This window comes from Cottoperca gobio, chromosome 4, assembly GCF_900634415.1.
Source record: "Cottoperca gobio chromosome 4, fCotGob3.1, whole genome shotgun sequence".
Lineage (NCBI taxonomy): Eukaryota > Metazoa > Chordata > Actinopteri > Perciformes > Bovichtidae > Cottoperca > Cottoperca gobio.
In genome coordinates this window covers 18,946,494-18,969,207 of record NC_041358.1, presented here as the reverse complement: position 1 = coordinate 18,969,207, position 22,714 = coordinate 18,946,494, and the positions used below count along the sequence as shown (strand labels likewise).

General features: G+C 39.2%; 1 protein-coding gene across 3 annotated transcripts; it reads left to right on the top strand.

Annotated features, from left to right (window-relative positions):
- Positions 1-800: 800 nt before the first annotated feature.
- Positions 801-21,801, top strand: xxylt1 (xyloside xylosyltransferase 1). Of its 3 annotated transcripts, none has more exons than XM_029430369.1 (5): positions 801-1,244; positions 2,223-2,865; positions 7,001-7,148; positions 13,747-13,879; positions 20,696-21,092. In XM_029430369.1, the coding sequence occupies exons 2-5, from the start codon at positions 2,326-2,328 to the stop codon at positions 21,090-21,092; spliced, it is 1,218 nt and encodes a 405-aa protein (XP_029286229.1). In that variant the 5' UTR covers positions 801-1,244; positions 2,223-2,325. The 3 variants fall into 3 exon arrangements, with proteins under 3 accessions (XP_029286229.1, XP_029286230.1, XP_029286231.1); XM_029430370.1 differs by having other exon boundaries at positions 801-1,272; XM_029430371.1 differs by lacking the exon at positions 801-1,244 and having other exon boundaries at positions 2,326-2,865; positions 20,696-21,801.
- Positions 21,802-22,714: the final 913 nt, after the last annotated feature.

The window sequence follows — 22,714 nt, the reverse complement described above, 5'->3', positions numbered from 1 at the left end:
ACCACGTAACATTACTCAAAAAACATCTTGTTACAAATATCTTGTATTTAAATATCAAGACAGTGGGAAATCAACTTCTGAGTGCTCTCTGGTGAACAAACGATGTAATATACAACACACTGTTTGTAAATGGCCTCAAATTAATTATGGCATTTCTGTACTGCAATATCTTGTTACTTATTATTGGCAGAGATATACACCTATACCAACACATCTTCAATAAACTCGAATCAGCTGATATATTGACCTGAGCGGTTTAGCAGTCACGATCTTGTAAAATGTCATCATGGAAAGTAACTTGTAAATATAGCTGTCAAATAAATGTAGTGAAAGAAAAAGTACATTATTTTCCCACTGAAATTCAGTAGCATGATCAAATGGAAATACTGAAATAAAGCATGTCAGTTAATGTAGGCTACTTAGTTACTTCCACCTTTGATATTTACATTGAGATCCAGAAACAGGACAACAAGGAGAATGTGCATGATTTACAATATATCAATATGATTCCTTAGGTTATTATGTTTCCATTAAACAACCTAACCGATTGTTTTGACACATTTCTGCAACTCCATTAATCCCTTAGTTGAGTTATTTATATTTTTCAAAATTGTTTTATATAAAGGCTATGTTTGGCATAAAAAAGTATTTTTTTAATAAAATGTAACTCATCTACAGCCATTGTTGAGTCGTTGATGTCAAAATTGTAACATGCATTTTTCCAGCAGTCCATAAAGGCAGCATGGCTCGGAATACGGCTGAACCAAAAGTGGGTGTGGCTAAAATTGCGTCAGAGCATTTTGTTGCTAGGTTGCTAGCTAGTGATTTCTCCAAATACTCGTATTACCGTTTTTCTTCTCGAAATCACAAAGCCATACAAACACCGTGATACCGTTAGAACGACACATGTATGCAAAGATGCATCAGCAATTTTAAACAATCAAACAACTTGGCTTTGTGCTCAGGTTAAACAAACAGCGTCGGACTCAACGACCCACATATAGGCGCTAAATCGTCGCTTGCTAATTTAGCATCCTCGGAAACCAATTGGCATGTCAACAGTTTGCTGCAGTGTTTCTTGCTGCAGGTATTTGGATTATATGCCATTCCGTGGACGTTAACGGTGTCGTTAATGTCAGTGTAACGTTTGCAAATGTAGCATTGCTTCAGAAACGTGAGGATCCAGTTACACAGGGCGAACAAGCTTGCAAGATGAAACTGCAGAGATCAGCGACATGAGACAGGCAAGTAGTCTGCCTCTTTTCTGTTAAGGTAAATTATATGTTCTGTGCATGGTAACAATTGGGATTTAGAGCTTTATAGACGTAAGTGTTTACGATGCAACATTGGCCCGAAATGTATGTAAACACTGTCCTGCAGAGCTTTGGGAAACTAGTATATTTTCCAATAAGTTTCAAACGGTGCAATATGTATGGAAGTCCAGTTCTGCAAGTAAAAGAAAAAAATAACATAAAAACTTGTGATGGATAAAAGTCGTTTTAAAGACAAACTTTCTTGAAATAATTACTTACTATCACAAAATAATCAGAAACGTTCTGACTAATGATTCATTTATCTGAAAATAATGACTTAGTTTCTCAGAATAAGGATACACTTTCTCAAAATAAAAATGTAGAGATATTAGGTCATTATTTCGAGAAAGTTTCTCATAAAACCATACATGATTTTTTTTTTTATCACATAAGTGGAAATGAGCTTCCATACTATGAAGATGGAAAGATCACATTTAAAAAAAAAAAAAAAAAGATAAAATAAGAATAATAAGCATACAAGTTGCACATGTGTCAGGACACTCCATTTACTTAGTCGAGGTGAAGACACCTGCAGAAAAGCACTTAAATAGTATAATAGTAGGAAAATGTTGAAAATTCAGGTAAGAAATTAGATAGATTACATAAAATGTGTTTATACTTGAATTGGATATTCGAGGATATTATTCAAAGTGAATTTTGGATTGTAATCAAGCTATATACAAATAAAATGTTTCCACGTCAGTTTATTAATAAAAAGTGCAGAAAATGTTTTCACACTAAACGTTTTTCATGCTAAAATTAATGTACCTAATAAATACCTTTTTTTTATTTTTTTTTATTCTTAAATGTGAGTGTATCATACTGGAAGTCAGTTCACACAATTGAATCCTTTATTACTAGTGCAATTTCTGTGCATCAAGACTAAAATGAGTATTCTTTCTCTTACAGGAAATGTTGGAAACTTACCAAAAATAACTATGAACTGGAGGGACATAAAATGGTGACTGTATTGCTTTGTACACCCCTACTCTCATGACACCAACAGGGAGATATGGGCATCCTCAGACTGGTAGCCAGAATCATGGGTAGGATCAGTACTTTCAGGTCCTATCAGTTTATGCTTCTCCTGGCTGCTGCACTTGCTGTTGCAGCTTTTTACTACTTTGGCTCAGAGAGGCAGAACTTCTCCAGCACCACAAAGAGGATCAAGCAGACCCAGGCCACCCACAACGCCAACAGAAACGATGCTGATTTAACTGTGGACACCAGGCTCTTGCACCCAGCTGCATCTGATGAGCAAGAAGAAGAAGAGCGAGATGTGGGAGGAGCGAGCGAGGGATTTAGGTACAGGAAGGGGGACATTGGTAGCGCTGGTGACCAACGCTACCATGCACTCATGATGTTCACCAAGGTGGACAAGAGCCGGAGCCTGCAGGACAAGTTCAGGGTGGCCATGTTGTCTATGGTTAAGCACGGAAACTTCATGGAAGGAGAGGTGTTGGTCCTTCATTTTGTGAGCGACCAGGCCAGCAAAGAACTGGGAGAGAGGATGCTGCAGGAATTTCTCCTTGATGCAACGTTTAAGTATGAGGTAGGCAGTCTAAAAATGTGTTTACACTGTACCAGGGCTCTGTTATCAATTGATTTCAATATAAGAACAAATCCTCACAATGTTTGACTTAATGATGAGTTTTATTTCTAGTTGCCGTTGATGTGCATTGAAACCACTTGAGTTTGGTCTTATGCTATTAAAATTGTTAGTTTCTTTTATAAAGAATGTATTTATGGAGCTGAGTGAGGGCAGATTGATGGAAGCTAATATTGCAAATGTATTTTGTTTTATTAGTTCAACATCCAACCCTTCAGAGTTGGAATCAATAGAGCATTCACAAGTTATCTTCTGACTAGGTCATTTTTGCACTTAAACACATCATTTTGACACATTTCTAACAGGAAGAAATAAGAAATCCTCGTTTAAGACGAACACATTGACTGTAGTTGCTGTTTAAAGTTGAACCACATGGGGGCAGTGTTGGCCTGCCAAACTAATTTGTCACCCATGGACGTATCCCTCCCCTACTGTGTTTTCTCTGCCAAAACAGAATATTATGTTCCCTCTCTGTTGCTCTTTCTGTTGCATGCAATGTCTTGCCCAGTTTCTCCTCTTTTGTATTCTTCTCAGACCACAAGATCATAGAAGTTGTTTACAAATGACTTATCCCTTTCCAAATTCTCCTCACCTGCTAGGCCTTTCCTCTCAGGAATGTCTCATCCTCGACAACATCTGGTGTTGTTGCAGCTCTGTATTGGCTCAGGCTGATCCCATGCCTGCTTGGGTTGGTTCGAGGTTTACTCAGCTTGGCATCTTGGCAGTTTTGAGCCTGTGGGTCGGGATTGCTTTCTGCTCATTTCACTCTCTGTACCCAGACCAAGCTCAAAGTCTTCTAGGAGCACAACTGAAGTGTGTAATGTAAAAATACTGCACAAGCACACTTAAATTAAATGGATGTGTTTTGTTAGAGAGGGCTAAACAAGAACTCTTTCTTAAAATACAGGCCAAACTGACATGCAGAGATTATCTAGCCAATGGCCCGTTTAGTGGCTTCATGTTGCACGGTCGTGATGCTGTCTTGTGACAAAATCTGTCCACAGCCAGACAGAAATATAAACACCGTTCAAAGTACTCAAAATGTCTTCTGTGCTAGTTCCCACTACAGAAGTTGTCTCCAGGACCACATTTTGCCATGATGTCACACAGACTCACAACGTGAAAAACAATACAAGTGTCGCTGTTAATAACATTTTGGCAATGACAACCAGCTAGAAAAAGCTTAATCTAGAACAGAGTGTTACTGTAGAAATACAGTATAAATATCGTGAGATATTTACTCACTAACCTCAATCTATGGTGCCGTTAGGGGTTGGTAGTGTGTGCTCTCAATGCATTAAAGCTAAATTGTGTAGAGCCGGACTTATACTAGATTTGGATTTTCTTATTTATTTTTTTACATTTTGACTGAGGCTGAACTAATAAATCTGCGAGGCAGATATATCGGCTTATCGTAGCATATTGCAGATATATATTGTTGGTGTAGGCCTGTATGTCTTAATTATCGGCTTACATTCACATTGATGCCAGTATATCTATGATAAACTAAAACTGGCTGAAAATATCAACGCTGATGTATCAGTCAGGCTGCAGTTAGTACATGAATGCAACTCTTTCTTACATGCTTTTGTAAATCAAAGTTACATGCTCCATAAATCGTACCAGCAGGCGCTACTCCCAGTGGTTTTATCATAGTCATGGTATCATTCCACACCAGTGCTTTTAAACGTCATGGTTTGACATAATTAATCATGATGTTCTGCCGCCACCACTGACACAAGTACAGCCACTGTCTCCTCTGTCTCTATCGAAGTGCACACAAACAGGCGCACACTTAAGTCCTGCCAAAGTTACAGATGGCACTCGGACTCCCCGGGGGCTGACGTTCACATCCTTGCCTGCTCATCTCGAGCCTCGTTCCCTTTTACCCTTGTGTTCCTTTTTAGATAAATCATTACGACAGCAAGTTATGCAAGAATTTTAACCTCCATCACTTCTCAATGGTGGTACATTCAGTGAACCACTTGACATTCGCAACAAACAGCCTGCAGAGTCACACTGCCCAGAGTCTGTGCTCATTACTGCTGACCGTCATTCACACAACATACTGGAGACTTGTGCTTCGTTGCTGTTCAGTCATTAGCACAAGATAACACAGTGTTGTGATATGATTTGGGGTAAGAGTGTACATGCAATATATCAATATCATGTAAATGACAATTGGGAAAATCACAAGTAAATTTAGCGGGATTCAGAACGTACAAAAACAAGCAGTCAATTTGTAAAACGTCTTTGGACCCTGTTTTTAGATCCTGTATTTGAAGAGAGCATAGAAAAAAGCGTCAGGAGAGGGCTGACGGCAAGGTAAAGCGGTGAAAATATTCTATATATAGCGTACACTAAAACTGATAAGATCTTTGAAGTGAATATCTTCAAAAGACACACAATAAGGGTCATGTATATTAACGTAGAACAATGTGTTGAGCAAATCACACTTTATGCTAGAAATATGTCAAACTATTTTTTAAAGAACTTGTTGCATTATTTATTGTGGCCGGTTGGGGAAAGTAATAAACTTGGTTTGGCTGCGATACCTCCATGAATTGTTAATGGAAGGCCATACAACATAGTTGATTTAAACATACAAGATACTATAAAAGGTAGATTTAGGGTAGTCCGTCCTCGCATCATTTTCTCTCATCATAGTTATTGGTAATAAACAATATTTATTGCAGCGGAAGACATAATTGTCACTCTTTTACCTTAATTTGACTTACTTGTCTTCCTGTGGACTCTGAATAAGCATTTCAGGCTTCCTTCCTCTCCTGCACTAAAATGAAGTACGTAATATGTAGTTTTAGTAATAAATAATTGTATTAATTCTCTAATAATCTAAATAATTGTGCAAATAGACCAAACTAAACCAGAGCAGCAAAAGTGGAAAATGAGACTCTCCATGTAGTGTTCATTCTTGTAGCGTTTCCAAATGTGTTCTTTCATATGAAACAGCGCACACAGGTTCTGATATTAACTCTGTCATGCAGCTCGTATAACAACCGTACGTTTTGTTTTTTGGCCGAGTTATGGAAATCTAATAAACCCGTCAAATGAAAATGTGTCCTTTGCAGTCCCAGTGAGTGAGAATTATACTTACGGACTTAAGCAATATCACTTTATATGATTTATGTGCCATTACATCACATTACCAACAGCAGTCCCGGACAGCACTGATTTTTCACAGAGGGTTTACCTTTAGTATGCCAGGGTTTATTAAATGATTTTTGCCCATTGAGGCACATGGGCCTACTGTAATACGACATATTGTTTATCTGAGGCCTCTAACATACACACTTACTGATGTCAGGCTTAACCAGAAAACGGCACAATCTCCTTAGGAAACACTGTTTGTCCCAAACCAACACATTATTTTCCTCCAGCCGGAAAGCTTTAATGATAATCAGTGCTTACTGTATTTTATTTAATCCCCTTTCAGTAATCTACTGTATATCTACTGTACATGATCAGAGCAGAGACCGCTGTCTCGCAGCTGTTGCGTAATTTAAAGCTCAGAGGAGGAGCACTGAGAGGCAGGGAACTCGGACACAAGCAGACGGCGTTTAGTTGTAGATCAGTAAGACTGTCTGATCAGCTGCCATGATGCATCATGTGCAGACAACAAAACTTTGACAATTACAAGTGTAGAGTGTTACACTTCTTTTTGTTTACCCTTATATCTATTTTTCTTATGCTTTTAGTGGCAAGCGAGGGTCAGATTCCTCCGAGTCACTTCCCATGTTTATGGTCAAATCTGCACACTTTTGACCCGTGCCTTCCTTTCCTCTGTACAGCTTGTCATTATTGCTTTGTTCTGATTTTAAATGACCTAAATGAAAGAAGTACATGTGTTTTTTAAACGAATTGTCAGTCAGATGCGTATAAAGTAATATTCCCATAATAGGCGTATGTCACTTGTGAACTTAGAGCTATCAGATAATGTTTGTATAGGTTAATATGTACCAATGGTCATATAAATATCTTAAGTGGTTCTACATATTTTCAGTTGGGACTGTGTTGTACTAACGTGACTCCACTGTGTTGATCTGCCGCCGATCTGCAGGTGTTGTTCCATGACGTGGTAGCCCTCACACAGAAGCTGTTCCCTATTGTGGAGGCCATGCAGAAGTACTTCAGCGCTGGCTCTGGGGCTTACTACAGCGACGCCATTTTCTTCCTGTCTGTTGCCATGCATCACATCATGCCTGAAAGTAAGAAAAAGCGAATGTTGTCACATTTCTTTGTCAGTTAAACAAGCATAGATTTGGCTTAAGATTCACAGTTATGGCTGATCTATAAGTGTGTCTGATTAAATGTGTCTTACCCTTATTATTAAATATCCATGTAGATAGTTTTGGTTTTATTTGCAGATGTTTTGAGATCTCTGTCTCTGGGATTTCGTTCTACAAACATGTCAACATGTCCTTAAGATGTCAAGTACATGTACAAGCATTTTGGGTGTTTTTCAACAGATCATAATTAAAACATGTACAGACATTAATGATGTAATCAAACAGAAAACAGAACAAAAAACTTAGATTTGATTGATGTTTAATATTTTTTTCTATGTATTGAAAATCCTTCAACATAAAATTAACAGCAGGTTGTTGGAGTTACTCCTTTACATTTGCAGTGGGGTTAGTGGGCAGTGTTTCACTTTATTAAATTACTTAATTTACCTGTTGGCCCAGAAAAGGGCCTACGCATTAAATCTAAGAAACGCATTTTTTTAAAATACTAAATATAGTTTTTAAAATGAGTATTCTGCTTTTATTCTCTGGCAGACCATTTTCTAAATTAATGCTCACTTCTCTAGCCTGGCACTGCTGGTGCACAGCTGGAAAAAGGCAGTATCTGAGAGACACGTGGCAGACTGCAGAGGCCCTGGAGAGTGAGGAGGGAAGGGTGTGTTCTGTCTCTGCTGCCCACATTAGTGCCCCCTGTGTTGGTGCTGACCGATGGCAGCCATCTCTCTGTTGTGGTTCACTTCAGTGGATGTGCAGCATGGGGCATCACTCCACAAATGAACCAAACCACTGGGCTTTGAATCAACTGTCACCAAAGGCACACAACCTGAAGTCTCCGTCTATCAGACAGCAGGGCACCGTCCTATTTTAGGTTTTTAAACTGTAAATCAAGGTGCACAGTGGGTACGAGGGAAACATTTTCGATCATTGTGTTTTCAATGTTGACACTTAAGGTCATGACTTTTGAGACGATTTAGAGATGATAAAAACGTTTGAATAGGGGGTTGACCTATCATCAACAGGGGGGTGTAGTGATCTGTTTTTCACTCTGAAGCGAAGAGTTTTTCAGCAGTTACATGCAATAAACTATTTTCATAAACTTGGCAGTTCTGGAAATTGGAGTCGTCTGCAGGAGCTGGAAGCTCAATCTCCTTCATTTATTAGCTTTCACCAAAGATAGATGCTGCCTGTCCACATTTGAAGGCTTGACAACCCCTGTGGTCAAATTCGGGTTTTCTTCAAGGTTTTTTAAGCACATCAAAGAATGCTATTTACATTACTCAGGATATCACTTAAGGAGCAGAAGAAGAGCCTTAAGGCAAATCTGGATGATAAATAAAAGATTGTTCTTCGGAGGGGAAATGTTTGAGTATGTGGTTTTCACTCAGCTGTCAACTCTGAGAAGTAAATTGTGGTGAAGCACAAAGTTGTTTTGACAGAATTTAAAACATATTTCCAGTGTGGCATCGGGTGTTTTGTATGACAAACATTGTTTTTTTCCCCCCCAAGCAGTCCCTTGTAGGAGCTGCAGGTGTGTCTGATGGCGTCTGTTAATACGCAGCTCACTAGAGGAAGGGGAAGCGACAGGAAACCAGGTTGAATTGGTGAAATAAAGTTATTTTGTTTACAACAAACTTAGATTAACCACAAAAGAAAAAGCTCAATACGGACAAAATAGATCTGGCCCAGTCTCTACGTGTCTCAGTATTAATTCACAAAAGCCTCAACGATAATTAACAGCCATTAGTCGGAACGCAACAACGATGAAGACGGTAGCAAGCCGTTCACGTGAAACCCCATCGATGGAAATTTGGCATAAAAGGGTCAGACACATGGGAGGGGGGCGGTCTGGGGCCTAACAGTGTCTCACGTTGTGTCCTTGAAATTATTATTGATCAACCACACGTGCACCCGTCTGCTTTGTGCCCTTTTATCTCTAAAGGGCATAATGTGCTTGCCTTATTGGGGGTACTAGTTTCCTGAAACTCTTCAGCCTCACAGCAGACACAGAACTTTACTTATGATTAAAGACACGGCGAAACAACAAACGTCATATCCATAAATATAAATAGCAGCTGCAAGTGGGAGGGCTGGAAATGTAACATCCTCTAACTTGCAGAGTGGGAGATTTCAGCAAGTCTAATGAAGAAGAAGAAGAAGAAGAAGAAGAAGAAGAAGAAGAAGAAGAAGAAGAAGAAGAAGAAGAAGAAGAAGAAGAAGAAGAAGAAGAAGAAGAAGAAGAAGAAGAAGAAGAAGAAGAAGAAGAAGAAGAAGAAGAAGAAGAAGAAGAAGAAGAAGAAGAAGAAGAAGAAGAAGAAGAAGAAGAAGAAGAAGAAGAAGAAGAAGAAGAAGAAGAAGAAGAAGAAGAAGAAGAAGAAGAAGAAGAAGAAGAAGAAGAAGAAGAAATAATTTGAGGTCTGCATTTTATTTTTATTAGACCTATGGAGGCTACACGTCATCAAAACAGTCTATTTTATACTCAACAATATTTTATAGGATCAGCTAAATAGCTATTAGATGTTGCAAAACAGCTTTCAATAATATATCACGATACATTTGCTAAGGGAAGATATTAAAAGATGTATGTGAGATACTGTATATGTGACAGTTGTTGTTGCAGTCAGCAGACAAATGGCTTTAAAAGTAGGACTCTATTTTCACTCCATCTGTCCTTGGAGGATGAGAAATATTATTGCTCAACGGAAACCTGTTGTAATTAATGATACGGTTTCTAAGAAACACTTGCTGTTGGTGGAGGTGTTCCATGTTTTGTTTCCTCTCTAGAGGTCTCAACATGCTGGGACTTGAGTCTCTCCCACAACCTCCACCTCCATTTTCCATCTCAGGCAGAAATGGCACCGCTGATGTGTGAATTGCTTTGCTAAAGGGAGAAAGGTGGTACCTGGAAGCTAAACTATTGGTTATCCCACAGGCATAACATTACACAGCAGATGGATGTCAAAAATGCTGATTTATTGCAATAGTTTTTAGGTTCTATCTTTATTTGCCTCTTGGCAGCCATCTGGTGAAACTGCAAGATGAAGCACCAGAAAGCTTTTAATAATTTCTATTGCTTCAAACAAACGGTGTAACTAAACAGACATAGTAGCAGATATAATGCTATAATCCGACCTCCTACTCCGTTTCTCCAGAGCTGATAACACAGCGGCGCTGGAGCTTAATATTTACATGTCCCGACTTCCTCTCACTAGTGGAAAGAGTCAATGTGTCTTACTGAGCATCCCTTGAATCCACAATTACATTAATATCAGACGGATAATATCCTACTTTGATACAAAGTTTACAAAAACAAGACATAAAAAGATTGTGATTTATTCGTATAAAATCATTTTGAGGTTAATGTTTTTGTAAATCAGTAATCATGTGAAGTTGTTTGAGTGTAGTCAGTGGGTGGCTGGAAGGCTTAAACAGTCTTAAATGATTGACAGGTGTCATAGCGTAGCTCAGCTAGCTATTCATTCTGTCGCTCATGTAACTGCAGCAGATCTGTTTGTTTACTGTTTTGTGGCTGATGAACTGACAGCAAATATTAAACGGGCATGGCTTTTCTTTTAATATTCAATCCGACTAACCAGCATATTTTCATAATTTAAACTAAAGTAATAGCATCATGCTGGAAAAAAAGTCAAACTTGGATTGCAGTCCAGCAAAACTAGTTCTGCCTACTCTTGTCAGTTAAAAAAGATATTCTTATGTTTATAATTCTTTAGGGAAAAGGGGGATAATTAGATAAAATGTGAAAAGCAACATTGTAACTATTGACTTTTATCTAATGATAAACTCATGTTCTGAATCCTGTTTATGTTTTCTCTAGAGACATTGTCTAACTAGTGTATGTGACAAGAGGTCCCTGATCACTGCAAACAGCAGTAGACAGTTTTATTGTTGCAGCAGGAAACGCATTAACCTTTGCATACATGGAAACATAACGAGGGTGAAAATGAATTTCAAGTGATCCCCTCCTTTGAAAAAAAAAAGGCAGGGTGTTTTCCGCTGAATGTTTTGTGAAAGCTGACAACAATGACCCTTATGAGTAGACTGTAAGTGCTCACATCATGACTTATATTAGGGCTTAATGAGGTTGACCCACTTTTTTCCTGGAAAAAAATGTGATTTTAGATGACAGTGTCTCTGTTGTTTTGTTGATGTGGCTGAGTTGAGGTTTACTCTGATCTGACCAGAGCCTCAGGTGAGTTCTTTAGCATCGCTAACAACATTATTCCTGCAACACCCACACACTGGGCCAAGCGTAATTTGAACCCCCTTTTTATTTGTATTACGTACGTCTGTTCTTCATCCTTACAAGACCAATAACTCTGAGCTGAGGTCCGCCATGATTAAGAAGAGTTTGCTTTATGCTTTAGGTATTTCTCAGTGAAAATTGCCAAAACTACCATTACCATATATGTTTTAATCTTTAACAAGTGTGAAAGAAAACGTATACAAGTTTCACATTTGTTATAAATAATAATTTAATTGAATAATGTATTGATACTGTCACCTCTAAAATATTGTTGTGTGATTGTATGAGCAATTAAAATACGCAAATGTAACTAATGTTTCATGGATATGCACACTGGCTACATTGAGGTTGCAGTATAGAACAGTTGTGCACCGACAGCAGAAAGACTTTAGTCTGTGTAGGTAAGTTCCTTTTTACAAAAAAAAAAACTGTTGCTTCTTCCCCTCCTTTTAATTCCTGCTGAGAGGACATGAAGGAAGATAAAGAGGTGCAAGTGGGGTAAGAACAAGATGCCACTATCTCTCGTCTCCTCAGGCTCATACCCAGCTTTCTATAAATAAGAAAGCTGTCAAGCCTGAGATACTAATACACTAATTGCTACTGCAGAATCTGTCTCACACAGTTTTCAAGATAATGTTTTTCCCTTTATGCTTCTGCTAATCATAAAATGGTTTTGTCATGGACGTATGTTTTTAAACATACACAAAATATACAGCTCTTTAACCAATAAGCATACGGTGCCACGTTGTATTTTCTGGATAGTTTGGACCTCAGTTGGTGTCAATAAGTCCGATGGCCCTCTTGTTATCGGCAGACACTTTATAACAGAGGTGGCATTACTTCTTGTATCGAGTCATGTATGTGAGCATGAGGAATGTTCAACATGTGCTTAATGTCAGACACAGACACAGCTTTAGTTGCGGTGTAATAACAGCAGCAATGCTTCACTCATTGACTAGTTACCGTTCTTATGATAAGAATATCTATCGGTAGAAGAACACTATACCATACACTAGTCTTGTAATGAATTAAAATCACCTTTTTATCGGAATCATTTGCTGCGATCAAACACTGCCATACTTTCACCTTCGCAGGACTTTGTTTAGAGTCATTGATCTAACATCAAACCCACCACATCACGGTGTTGTAACAACTCCATGCCCTCTTCCTGTTATTCTCCCACCAGTTAAGCCCCGTCAGTACAAACAAACACCGATGACCACTCGTAGATTAGTCATCCGAGCCCCTCTCTGTTGCCACAGTACATGAAGGCATTGTGATGGCAGCTTCCTTGTTTGGAGAGCACAGAAAACGGGTCGCTGCTTCATTGCTGAGTCTACTTTTTCCACCCCTTGTTTCACCAGAATCCCCCGCTCAAATATCTTTGCAGCACCAACTTCACAAAGTTGTGATTTTTTTTTTTTCCTTTCGTTTGTGATGTCCGGCCTCGAGTATAGTCCTGCATTGTACACCTTTCTATAAAATAATACTATGACGGATAATTAGAATGAAGAATTATGTTTATTAACCTTGCTTTTACATCTTATTTACATACAGGATGGATGAGTCATCACATTTTTGCCTCTTTATTATAGTACACATTTATGTACTGCCGGAATTATAATTATCTTACAAAGTATACACTTGCTGAAGAACTCACCAGCTCATGTTGATTTGAGCTCTGAAGGCCCATAATGCAGGAAACCCATGCAGCTCATTATTTTTAAGTACTCATCATCTCAACAGTCGTAACAATTCTTCAGTTGTTGTCAAATCGACCGTCTGCCAATACATGTTTACTGCCTTCGAACTAGAGGCCGTCATCTTTGACAGTTCATCTTAAGCTGACGAGTGTTTTCGTCAGTTCAATAATCCTGTTGTGCCCCCGGCAAACCGCTCCTAAGTATTTCCCATCCTTTCATCACCATGCCTACCAGCAAAACATAGGAAGCTGAAACAATGAACTGATGAGGGCCTGCATATCCTGGATATTGCTGTTACCATTTCATCCAAAAACAGCTGTGTTAATGATTTACTGTATGTACGCTCACAACTGCCAAACACGCACTTTTTTTTGTTATACTCATGCTCAACTTTCTACACAGAAAACACCCCTGGAGGTCAAAAAGGCTTAAGCTTGTCAAGAGTCTTGTCGGAGTCTGCTCCTATTTCGTGTAATTGTGTATTCCTGGACTCTTGGAAGTGATTAGGCAGGCAGCCGGTCACTGGATGATGTTGATCAGAGAAATTCAGATGTTGTTGTTGCTGCTTTATTAATGTGTTCTGCTCTTATTTCAGGTCTGACGCGCATAGTTCAGCTTGACCTGGACCTTAAATACAGGACCAACATCAGGGACCTTTTCCAAGAATTTGACCAGTTTCCTCCAGGAGCCGTAATAGGCATCACCAGAGAGATGCAGCCAGTCTACAGGTAGGCAGTGTGGCACAACACATCATATATTAGTGAACAATACTTTGTGATATAAATGTGTTAAACCAAAAGTCTGTGGACTCAGTTATGTTTTCAATAAATAGATCCCTGGTCTTAGATGGAGAGACATTTTTTGGACCAATTCTTCCTGATTTAATTCATACAAGATGGTCAAGTGCACAGCAGCCATAAACTGATTACAGTCATTCAGTGTGTCTACACTATGAGCTGGTCTGTACATAATCTGGTTTAAAAAAGTTTTTAAAAATCATCAAACTGATTGATGAAAGTTCATTTTGCAATGCTGATATGCTATATTTATGCATGGAATTGTCGAGAACAGCCACATCAGCACTATCCTTTGGGTTAAAAGCCATGGCACCAATCTCACTCAATTGTTGTCACCAGATGGATTTTTAGTTTTCATGGGCCTCACTTGCACATTCACAGTTTCTAAGTGAGAAAGAACATCAGACTTCTCCCATACAGACTGATTCACAAGAACCTCAGCAGTGTTACCAGTCTGTCATTTCCAAACTACAGGCACAACTTAACAGAGACCATTAGTGGCCTTTCTGATGATCCATGTAATGTTTGTCAGTCCAGGACTTTCATGGTGAATGAAATGCAACCTGAAACATTTCAAATGTGTTTCAATGATGGTCAAATATAAAATCAAACCTGGGATAAGACTAGAGATGTAAATGATCAGACTGTCTTCAAATACAAAGTCTACTGTCAATGATGCAGCAGGAGCTGCAGGAGTAAGAGCTGCAACACTGACGTGCTGTTTTCATGAATGAGCTATTTTAGGTTTTTCATATCGCTTAAATATTTGAGGATTTGGCAGAATGACTCCTCTTTTCTGGAAATGTTTTGTTCTCAACCTGTGACTCAGATGTTTCTCCTGTCTCTTTGTTAGACTTGTCTGGAGTAAATAAACAATCTGTTCATCACAGAACTGACAAACACTGATATGATCCACATAACCTTCTCTAACTGGCTGTATTAATTTTCCCTACATCAGATTATTCTCCTCGATGAACACAGCTCATACCTTTATCAATGTGCACGCTGGAAGGATGTTAGTGGAAGAGACAAAACAAGTATTTAAAGCTAGCATCAAATGCTTAGTAGGATTCTTACTCTTTGTCATTACTTTCATTACGTGCGTGCGTGCGTGCGTGCGTGCGTGCGTGCGTGCGTGTTCCTGAGCTGAGTTTCCCGTCCCTCTCAAAGACAGTGACATAAACATGCTTGCTTCGTTTAGACTACTTCACTGTTTTCCATCCAAACACAGCATCAAAACAGGACGTCCCTGCGTGTGTGAGTAACACTACATGAAACGAGGTCAGGTGGGAACTATTCATGTAGCAGCTGCTTACTGGGATAAACATACAGCCAGGTGGTTTTAACAACGTTGTGAATGAAACAACAATTCAGAACATTTTGATTTTAGTTAGAAGACATATTAAGATATCTCACCGCCTCGTCATCAATGGAGAATAAATGCAGTAATAAATGGAGAATTATAAATGTCCTGAGCCATCTAGATTAGCTAGCTCATGATGTCATATGTTTGCTCATGCAGCATGATTCTTGGGTAGCTGTTTGACTATCATCAATGTTCTATAAATTAAATAGTTTGTTTTACTAGGCCGATTTATCTTCGCAAATAATATGTTGCTGTAATGTGTATTTTAGACTTAACTTAAAGAAAATAAACTTTCAAAACATTTTAAAACAATAATTTGACCCCCTTAGGGTCACTGTTGAAGACCCATGCACTACAACAAACTATTCCTAAGTTTTTGGACAACATGGTTGTCATTGTGTGAAAGGTTTGTGGGAAATAAGTACGTGCATCAGTGTATTGTTGTGTGCATGTGAGACAGTAAAGCGTACTCTGTTGTGAGTAGTAGTTTTCCTGCCAGACTCCCGACTGGCACCAGCTTCTCCAAACAGATCTGTATCTCTGCCCTGTCACTGAGTTACTAACCCGGGGAAGTCCCTGCTAATGTTGGACCTGCGGGAACGGACACACTCCTTTTTATAAAAAGTGTCGCACACTGGTTCTCTGTCTTTGTAGACCAGTGTGGAGTCTGAACGTGTGTAGCGTCATGAAGGACATCAGCTCGTTCTACCGGCATGTTTGACTTTCAGTTCAGAGTTTTGAAGCACATTCCAAGACATCATTGCTATCCACCCAGTCAGTGGTGGTATATGTCTTGCTGTGGTGACGGGTCAGGTGTAATTTCTGGATACAAATCAAAGCATGTCATGCATGTGACTGGGGTTGAGCAACATCAACAGTATAACATGCTTTGATTTGAAGTTGGTGTTGTATGATATTAGAGACGATTGCATAAGAAAAAAATAATTTCCTAATGAGTCAAAACAAGTTAAAAGTATCTTCCAATATCTTTCACTACAAAAGCGAACAAAGAACCGAATCATCTGTCTAGCAGGTACAAATTATAGGTGTTACATGGGGGATTTACGCTTTAATGGAAGTAGTTAAAGTTTCAATTTATAATCAGGGTTGTCTTTTGTTCGGAGCAATTGGAGAAAAGAGAGAAATGGGTCTATGCTGCTGCACTGCACCCCAAAACCACCCAGCATGGTTACACTGGCTCGTTAGCCACTAGCCAGTGGTCAATGGACTTTTAAAATATTTATATTTTTAGTCATGAGATGCATTGTGTGCGATCCTTACACCTGCTGTGTTTTCCTATGTTGAGTGTAGAGGGCTCTCAGCTCCCACTCTGTTCTGGTGCTAATGTGCAGAGTATTATGCAGGATAATGCGTCCTCCCACCAGCTGCATTCAGAGCACATCCTGCCACTGAAAAGTTCATTATTAGAAAAAGTGCACCATGTCTTTTCCCTGCAGCTGCACTTGTAATGTTTTAATAAACCCAAGAGCCGCTCACACAAGTGTCACAGTCGAAGCCACAAACACACACACACATACACAATGAGAGACATTAGCCAGAAGCAAGTCCCTCTCTTTATGCTTCATGTGTTGATTCTCCGTTGTGTGATACATCCCACGTATTTTCAAGTTTCGCTCTAAGACAGAATTCAATTAAATGTTGACTGTGAAATATTTAATTTTGCGATGGCTACATATCTCAGTGTTTTACAGTCAGATGGCTGTGAGCTATGTAGCACCCTCACTGTGATATACTTGTCTGACTTTGTTCTGTAGTACATCTAGTTTTCTTGAAAACATTATACCATCATAATCCTCAACGGACAGAAGGCGTTAAAGTCTAGAACAAACCTTCTATTGTAAGGTATTCAAAACATGATGTGTGCTTCTTGCAGCAGCAAATGGGGAATTTCTTGTTTTGAAGGTGATGAAACTGACCAGACAATTAATTTGTGTCCCCCAGAATCAGACTCCCCTCTGTCAGAGAGTGATTTACGCAGCTTTCAGAGAGCGAGTTGTTTCTCGTCTTTAACACATTTGGATGGGATAGCGGCACAGAATGTCCCCGTCACCTGCTAATGCTTTTCACCCTTTCTCAAGTGATACTTGACTTGAGTACAAATTACATTACACACTTTTCACTGTCAACCTTTCAAGTGATACTTGAAAGGTTGACAGTGAAAAGTGTGTAATGTAATTTGTACTCATCCTTGAAACCTCTCAAAGGCTGAACCAGGAGAAGCTACGTCAGAAAAACATGACTTATTTAGGGACTGATATACTGTAAGTTATCCCATGTGCTTTATATGAGCAGGCAGGTTATTGTGTCATTTTGGAAAAACCTTTTCCACATTCTTTATGCCGCAAAAGGAGGACGACCCAGAGGTATTTGATTTGAGAGAGGGATTTAGTTAAGCTAAAAATTGTTAAAGCATGCCTTTGCACATTCAGTTCTTCTGCAAAATAGTTCCTGATGATATTTCGAACTTGCTGGAAAACATTTCCATGCATATACAATGCTGCTAATGTATTTTATTGACATCTGTAAAAGTATAATAAAAAGGTTTTACATTTAAATTCATGTGGGACCTTTGCATCATATCTCACTCGAGGGCTGTGGACAAAATGTCTAATCCGATATTGGCTCATCTCAGATATGTCAGTGTCTGTATGTGTTGGCTGAACAGAAATGCCACATATGTTTTCAGTGTCACCATTACACAGTTTTTTTTCTGACATTTTGAGAAATACACTTATTCACTTTCTTGCTGAGAGTTAGAGGAAAATGTTGATACCAAATATCTGTCAGCCAGCACACAGACTGGAAACATCTCTTTGCAGCAGTGACAACATCTGTCTACCAGCACCTCTAAAACTTAACTAACACCATATTTCATTTGTTTAACGTGTCAAAAGAAACGTAGTGTAAAAGTGTCAATTTGCCATTTGACGTGGGGGCTATATGCCCGACTATTTCTTAGGTGGGAGCAGTAACTTCCTGGAGTCTCCACTGGTTGCCTGGCAACTGGTCAGAACCTAGAATTAGTCCAACACATACTGTAACTCCTTGTGAAACGGCAAATTGACGTTTTTTTAAAACAACTTTAAGGGATTCTTATCAAAAACGTTTGTTTGTGTTATGTTGCTTGGTCGTCATCGTCAAAAAAACTGTCAAATATCCATTAGTATCAAAATTCAGTATCTGTCAAACTACAGTTTTAATTTTTGAAATCTTAGCTGTATTCTTAACCACTTTATTGAAACTAAACTCCTCGGGCAGCCAAACAAAATGTCAGTAATCTGTTTTATTAAAAGACTACTGACAGCTTTGTGTGTAAAAACAAAAAGAAGAAAAACTGTATAATGTTAATTAACAAAAAGTCAATTGTGTCGCATCTCTTAAGGCGCTGTCACACAGTTCCGTATGGCAGAAACGTGTGCTGGCGTATATTAAAATTAGCATATACAACGTACAGTTAGTACTTGAAATGAAACCATCAATTAAGTGCAGACTTTCAGCTTTAATTTGAGGGTATTTACATCCAAATCAGATGAATGGTGGAGGAATTACAACACATTTTATACGTGGTATCTCCTTTTTAAGGGACCAAAAGTAATTCCCAAAAGTAAAGGGCGTAACAATGAAATGAAAAAAGAATTGAAGAAGAACAGAAAAGTATGTAAATGTTCCCATATGAACTTCCTCACCCTGAATGTGTCTCGGCGCACGTAGGCCCAGTGTATGTCTTAAACATTAGAAATGCTCCACAGAGGCCACAATCCCCCAGCTACCAAACCAACGGATTGTATTAAACTGTGTGGACAAGTTCCAGCTGCTAAATATAGGTCAGTAATAATATCAAAGCGTGACTCAGAGAATCGGCTGCTCCCACTAGATTTGATCAACCTGTACAGAGAGAGAGAGAAAGGTATCCTTGACTATATGAATCATAATTATTCTACTCAATTTCCCCACATATCTGCATCAACAGTGCATCAACAGTGCAGTCGGAGCTCAGATGATTTTATTAACGTGACCTAAAGGTTGATTTTGTTTTGTGTTTAAAAAAATAAATAAAAAATGTATATACAAAATTGACTAACCTGCGACAACTTGGTCTGTCTTTTATTCCCATGTGTTTTAAGCCAACACACTTTACTCCACTAATAGTTGATCTACAGAAGTTTTCCCCAGGCTTTGCCAGTACTAAGAATAATCTCAATTCTGTAGAGCGTGTAAACATTCATGCAATACAGAGTACATTCCCATTCATCCTTGTAGTTAGTAGCAATGACACATCATTGCACTGGCAACTGAGTCATCGTATGGGAAAGAGCATTTTGTACTTTCTTGAAGCAAAACATAAAAATAGTACACCAACATCACAGAAGCGAGTGGTCTCTATAGACCTGATACAAGTATTAAAACCACAGCAACATGTGCTTCTTACTGCTGTAAGAAACGTACGACATTAGACAGGACCCAGGACCCTGTGTTCTCCCTGCTTTTTTTATTTAGTCCCATATGAGTTGTGTCTGTCTCAGGGGTTCAATAGGCAAACGATTACATTCATATATACACGTATATGTATAAATATTCTCTTTTTTTGGATGCAAAGGGGTTTTTTGTCCCAGCTAAATATCTCTTCCCTTCTCAGAACTGTACTTCTGAGAAATGCAGCTCCTCCTCTCAAAGCTCACTGTACTTTGAACAATAAGATAATATTAATAAATCCCACTAAAGGTCTTACTTGTGTGCACACAGTAATGTCCGTGCATACAAACGCTGAATGAAGCTCTTTGTGTCATTTAGCTCCTTCAGAGTTGGTACTTTGGCAGAACAGGGTGCTGAGTTGGCACAAGCCTCTGGCACACCAACATGCTCTGACACTCCTGGACCAGCTCTCTTCCTGTTTTTGGCCTCAGTGCTGTTTGTTCAGCAAACGTAGACTGAAACAGAGTTTACCCTCACTTTTCTTAATGTGCAACAACCTAGGATTGGAGCATATGTTAAATATATTGCCTCCAAAAAAGAACTAAAAAAAAAAAAAAAGATTTGCTCCAATATATCACTACTGGAATAGGACACAGCATGAATTTCCATCAACTCTTGTGACATTGGACCACAGAAATTAAACAGACTTGACATTCCATGAGATCGTGGTATGCCGCAATTGCTTCACAATTAATCCCTGTTGTTTCTCACATGCGGTCTGGTCTTGCAGAAACAAGTAACGAGAACATGATTAAAATATTATAGTTGATCAAATGTCATTTAACCAACCTATTCAGAGGTCTATCAAAAGAGTTAAACATTACCGCTGTTCCTACACAGTTCTCCAACCATGTATTTTGTACCAACCTCTTTCCCTCTTTCCTCAGACACACCTTCTGGCAGTATCGTAAGGAGAACCCTCAGACCAGAGTAGGTGATCCTCCTCCTGACGGCCTCCCAGGCTTCAACAGCGGCGTGATGTTATTGGACCTAGGTGCTATGAGGGACTCGGCTCTCTACAACCAACTGTTGGAGCCTAGCAATGTGGCCAAACTAGCGGACCAGTATCGCTTCAGGGGCCACCTGGGGGACCAGGACTTCTTCACCATGATCGGAATGGAGCATCCCAAACTGTTTTATTCGCTGGCATGCGGGTGGAACCGGCAGCTGTGCACCTGGTGGAGGGACCATGGATACGGAGACGTGTTTCAGATGTATTATCGCTGTGAAGGACTTGTCTACATCTACCATGGGAACTGTAACTCCCCTATACCAGCTGAGTGATGTAGACACTGGACTGATGCTGGAACTGAAAAGGAGTCTATGACATCTACAATATCGTTTAAATGAAATATTTTCCTGCTTTTTGGAAGGGAGGATTGTGACTTTAATGGCAGTTTCCTTTCTTTCCTTCTGCTGGTGCAGTCGCAGACTCTGCCCCCTGCTGGTCCAGGGGCTACTCGAGGGCCTGCCCATAAAGATTTCTACATATATGGCGTTCATCTGAGTCATTTCAGAACACAGCCCTGTGTTACATCAATGCAAGGAGCTGCAGTAGTTAGGGCGTCTTTCTTCAGGTACATTGAGCCCGCTGCGTCAATGCTGGAATCATCCTAATTAAATAGGGGGCTAATGTCAGTATGAATGATGCCTAATGCGTCATGCATTGTCAATGCCAAGTCATTATTCCCTTTCATTTGATTGTAGAGTAATTGATTTCAATACATTTTAATATTTGTTTTGAGAAGAATCTACAAGACCACTATCCATTACACATTGTGGTGTAAGCGATTGTATGTTTGTTTATTTTTGATCAATTTAAAATGAATTAATATTGCTAACAAATGTTGAAATGTTTTCTGCAAATGTGTTAATGAGCATCTATACACAAGAAGAACAGGAGGAGTTTGTTCTCCATCTGTCCGTAATCAACACACTGTCATAGTTCCTTTCGAACACTTTCTTTCTGCAGGATGGAAGACACGGGGGGGGGGGTGGGGGGGTGAAAGAAATCAGAGAGTGGAAGAGTGGTTGGAAAGGTAATGGTTAACAATGATGGCTGTTTGTGTCATACATAAGCCAAACACACTCACGTTTCAAAAGGAGTGAAGCGCCAGGCACTGACTCACTTTTAAGCTTTTCCAGCTGTGCTCACTGAACTGCCACTCGGATTCAAAGAAATGTCAACACTCAATATTCATCAGTCGGGAAATTGCAGGTGATGCACATTAACACACACGTGCACACAGTGAGAGTGAAGCAGCTGAATGGCCTGCACCACAAGTCGAGTCAAAGGCAGGCTACTGAAGACACTTGAGAATTAACATTATCCCAAATCAATGCGCTTTCCTTGAATTCACCCTGAAGCTGGTCAATATGTTTCTGGCTCTTTCAGAACAAACATTTTTAGTCTCCACAGCTCTAAAACACATTGAACTATTGAATCGGTAAATCCTGAAGAAATAACTTCCATTCTTCGTTCCTAATTGCACTTTACAACTTCAAAACACACTTTATAATGAAGGGTTGTGTTGCCTAGACGATGGTTGGATGCATGTCACTGCATTCATTATTTGTTCTTTGTTTTAAAGACTTCCAATGGTTTTGAGAATGTTGGCCCATAAATTTGTATTTGTAGTTTTTGATTTATTTCCTACTCTTTAGGCAGCAATTGCTCTTCCAGTGCATTATGACGATTACAGAGACCAAAAATGGCTAATCCATCACATTGAGCACTTTATTTTGTATTTTTTGTCAGTACATAATGATGTTGTATCGCAGTGGAATATAGTTATTCATAGTGGTGCATTCGAGGACCCAGACGGGATAATAATCTGTTGAAGAATATTGCATCTGTAATGTAATCCAGAAATGAAAATACAGACATGGACACTGAAAAGTATTAA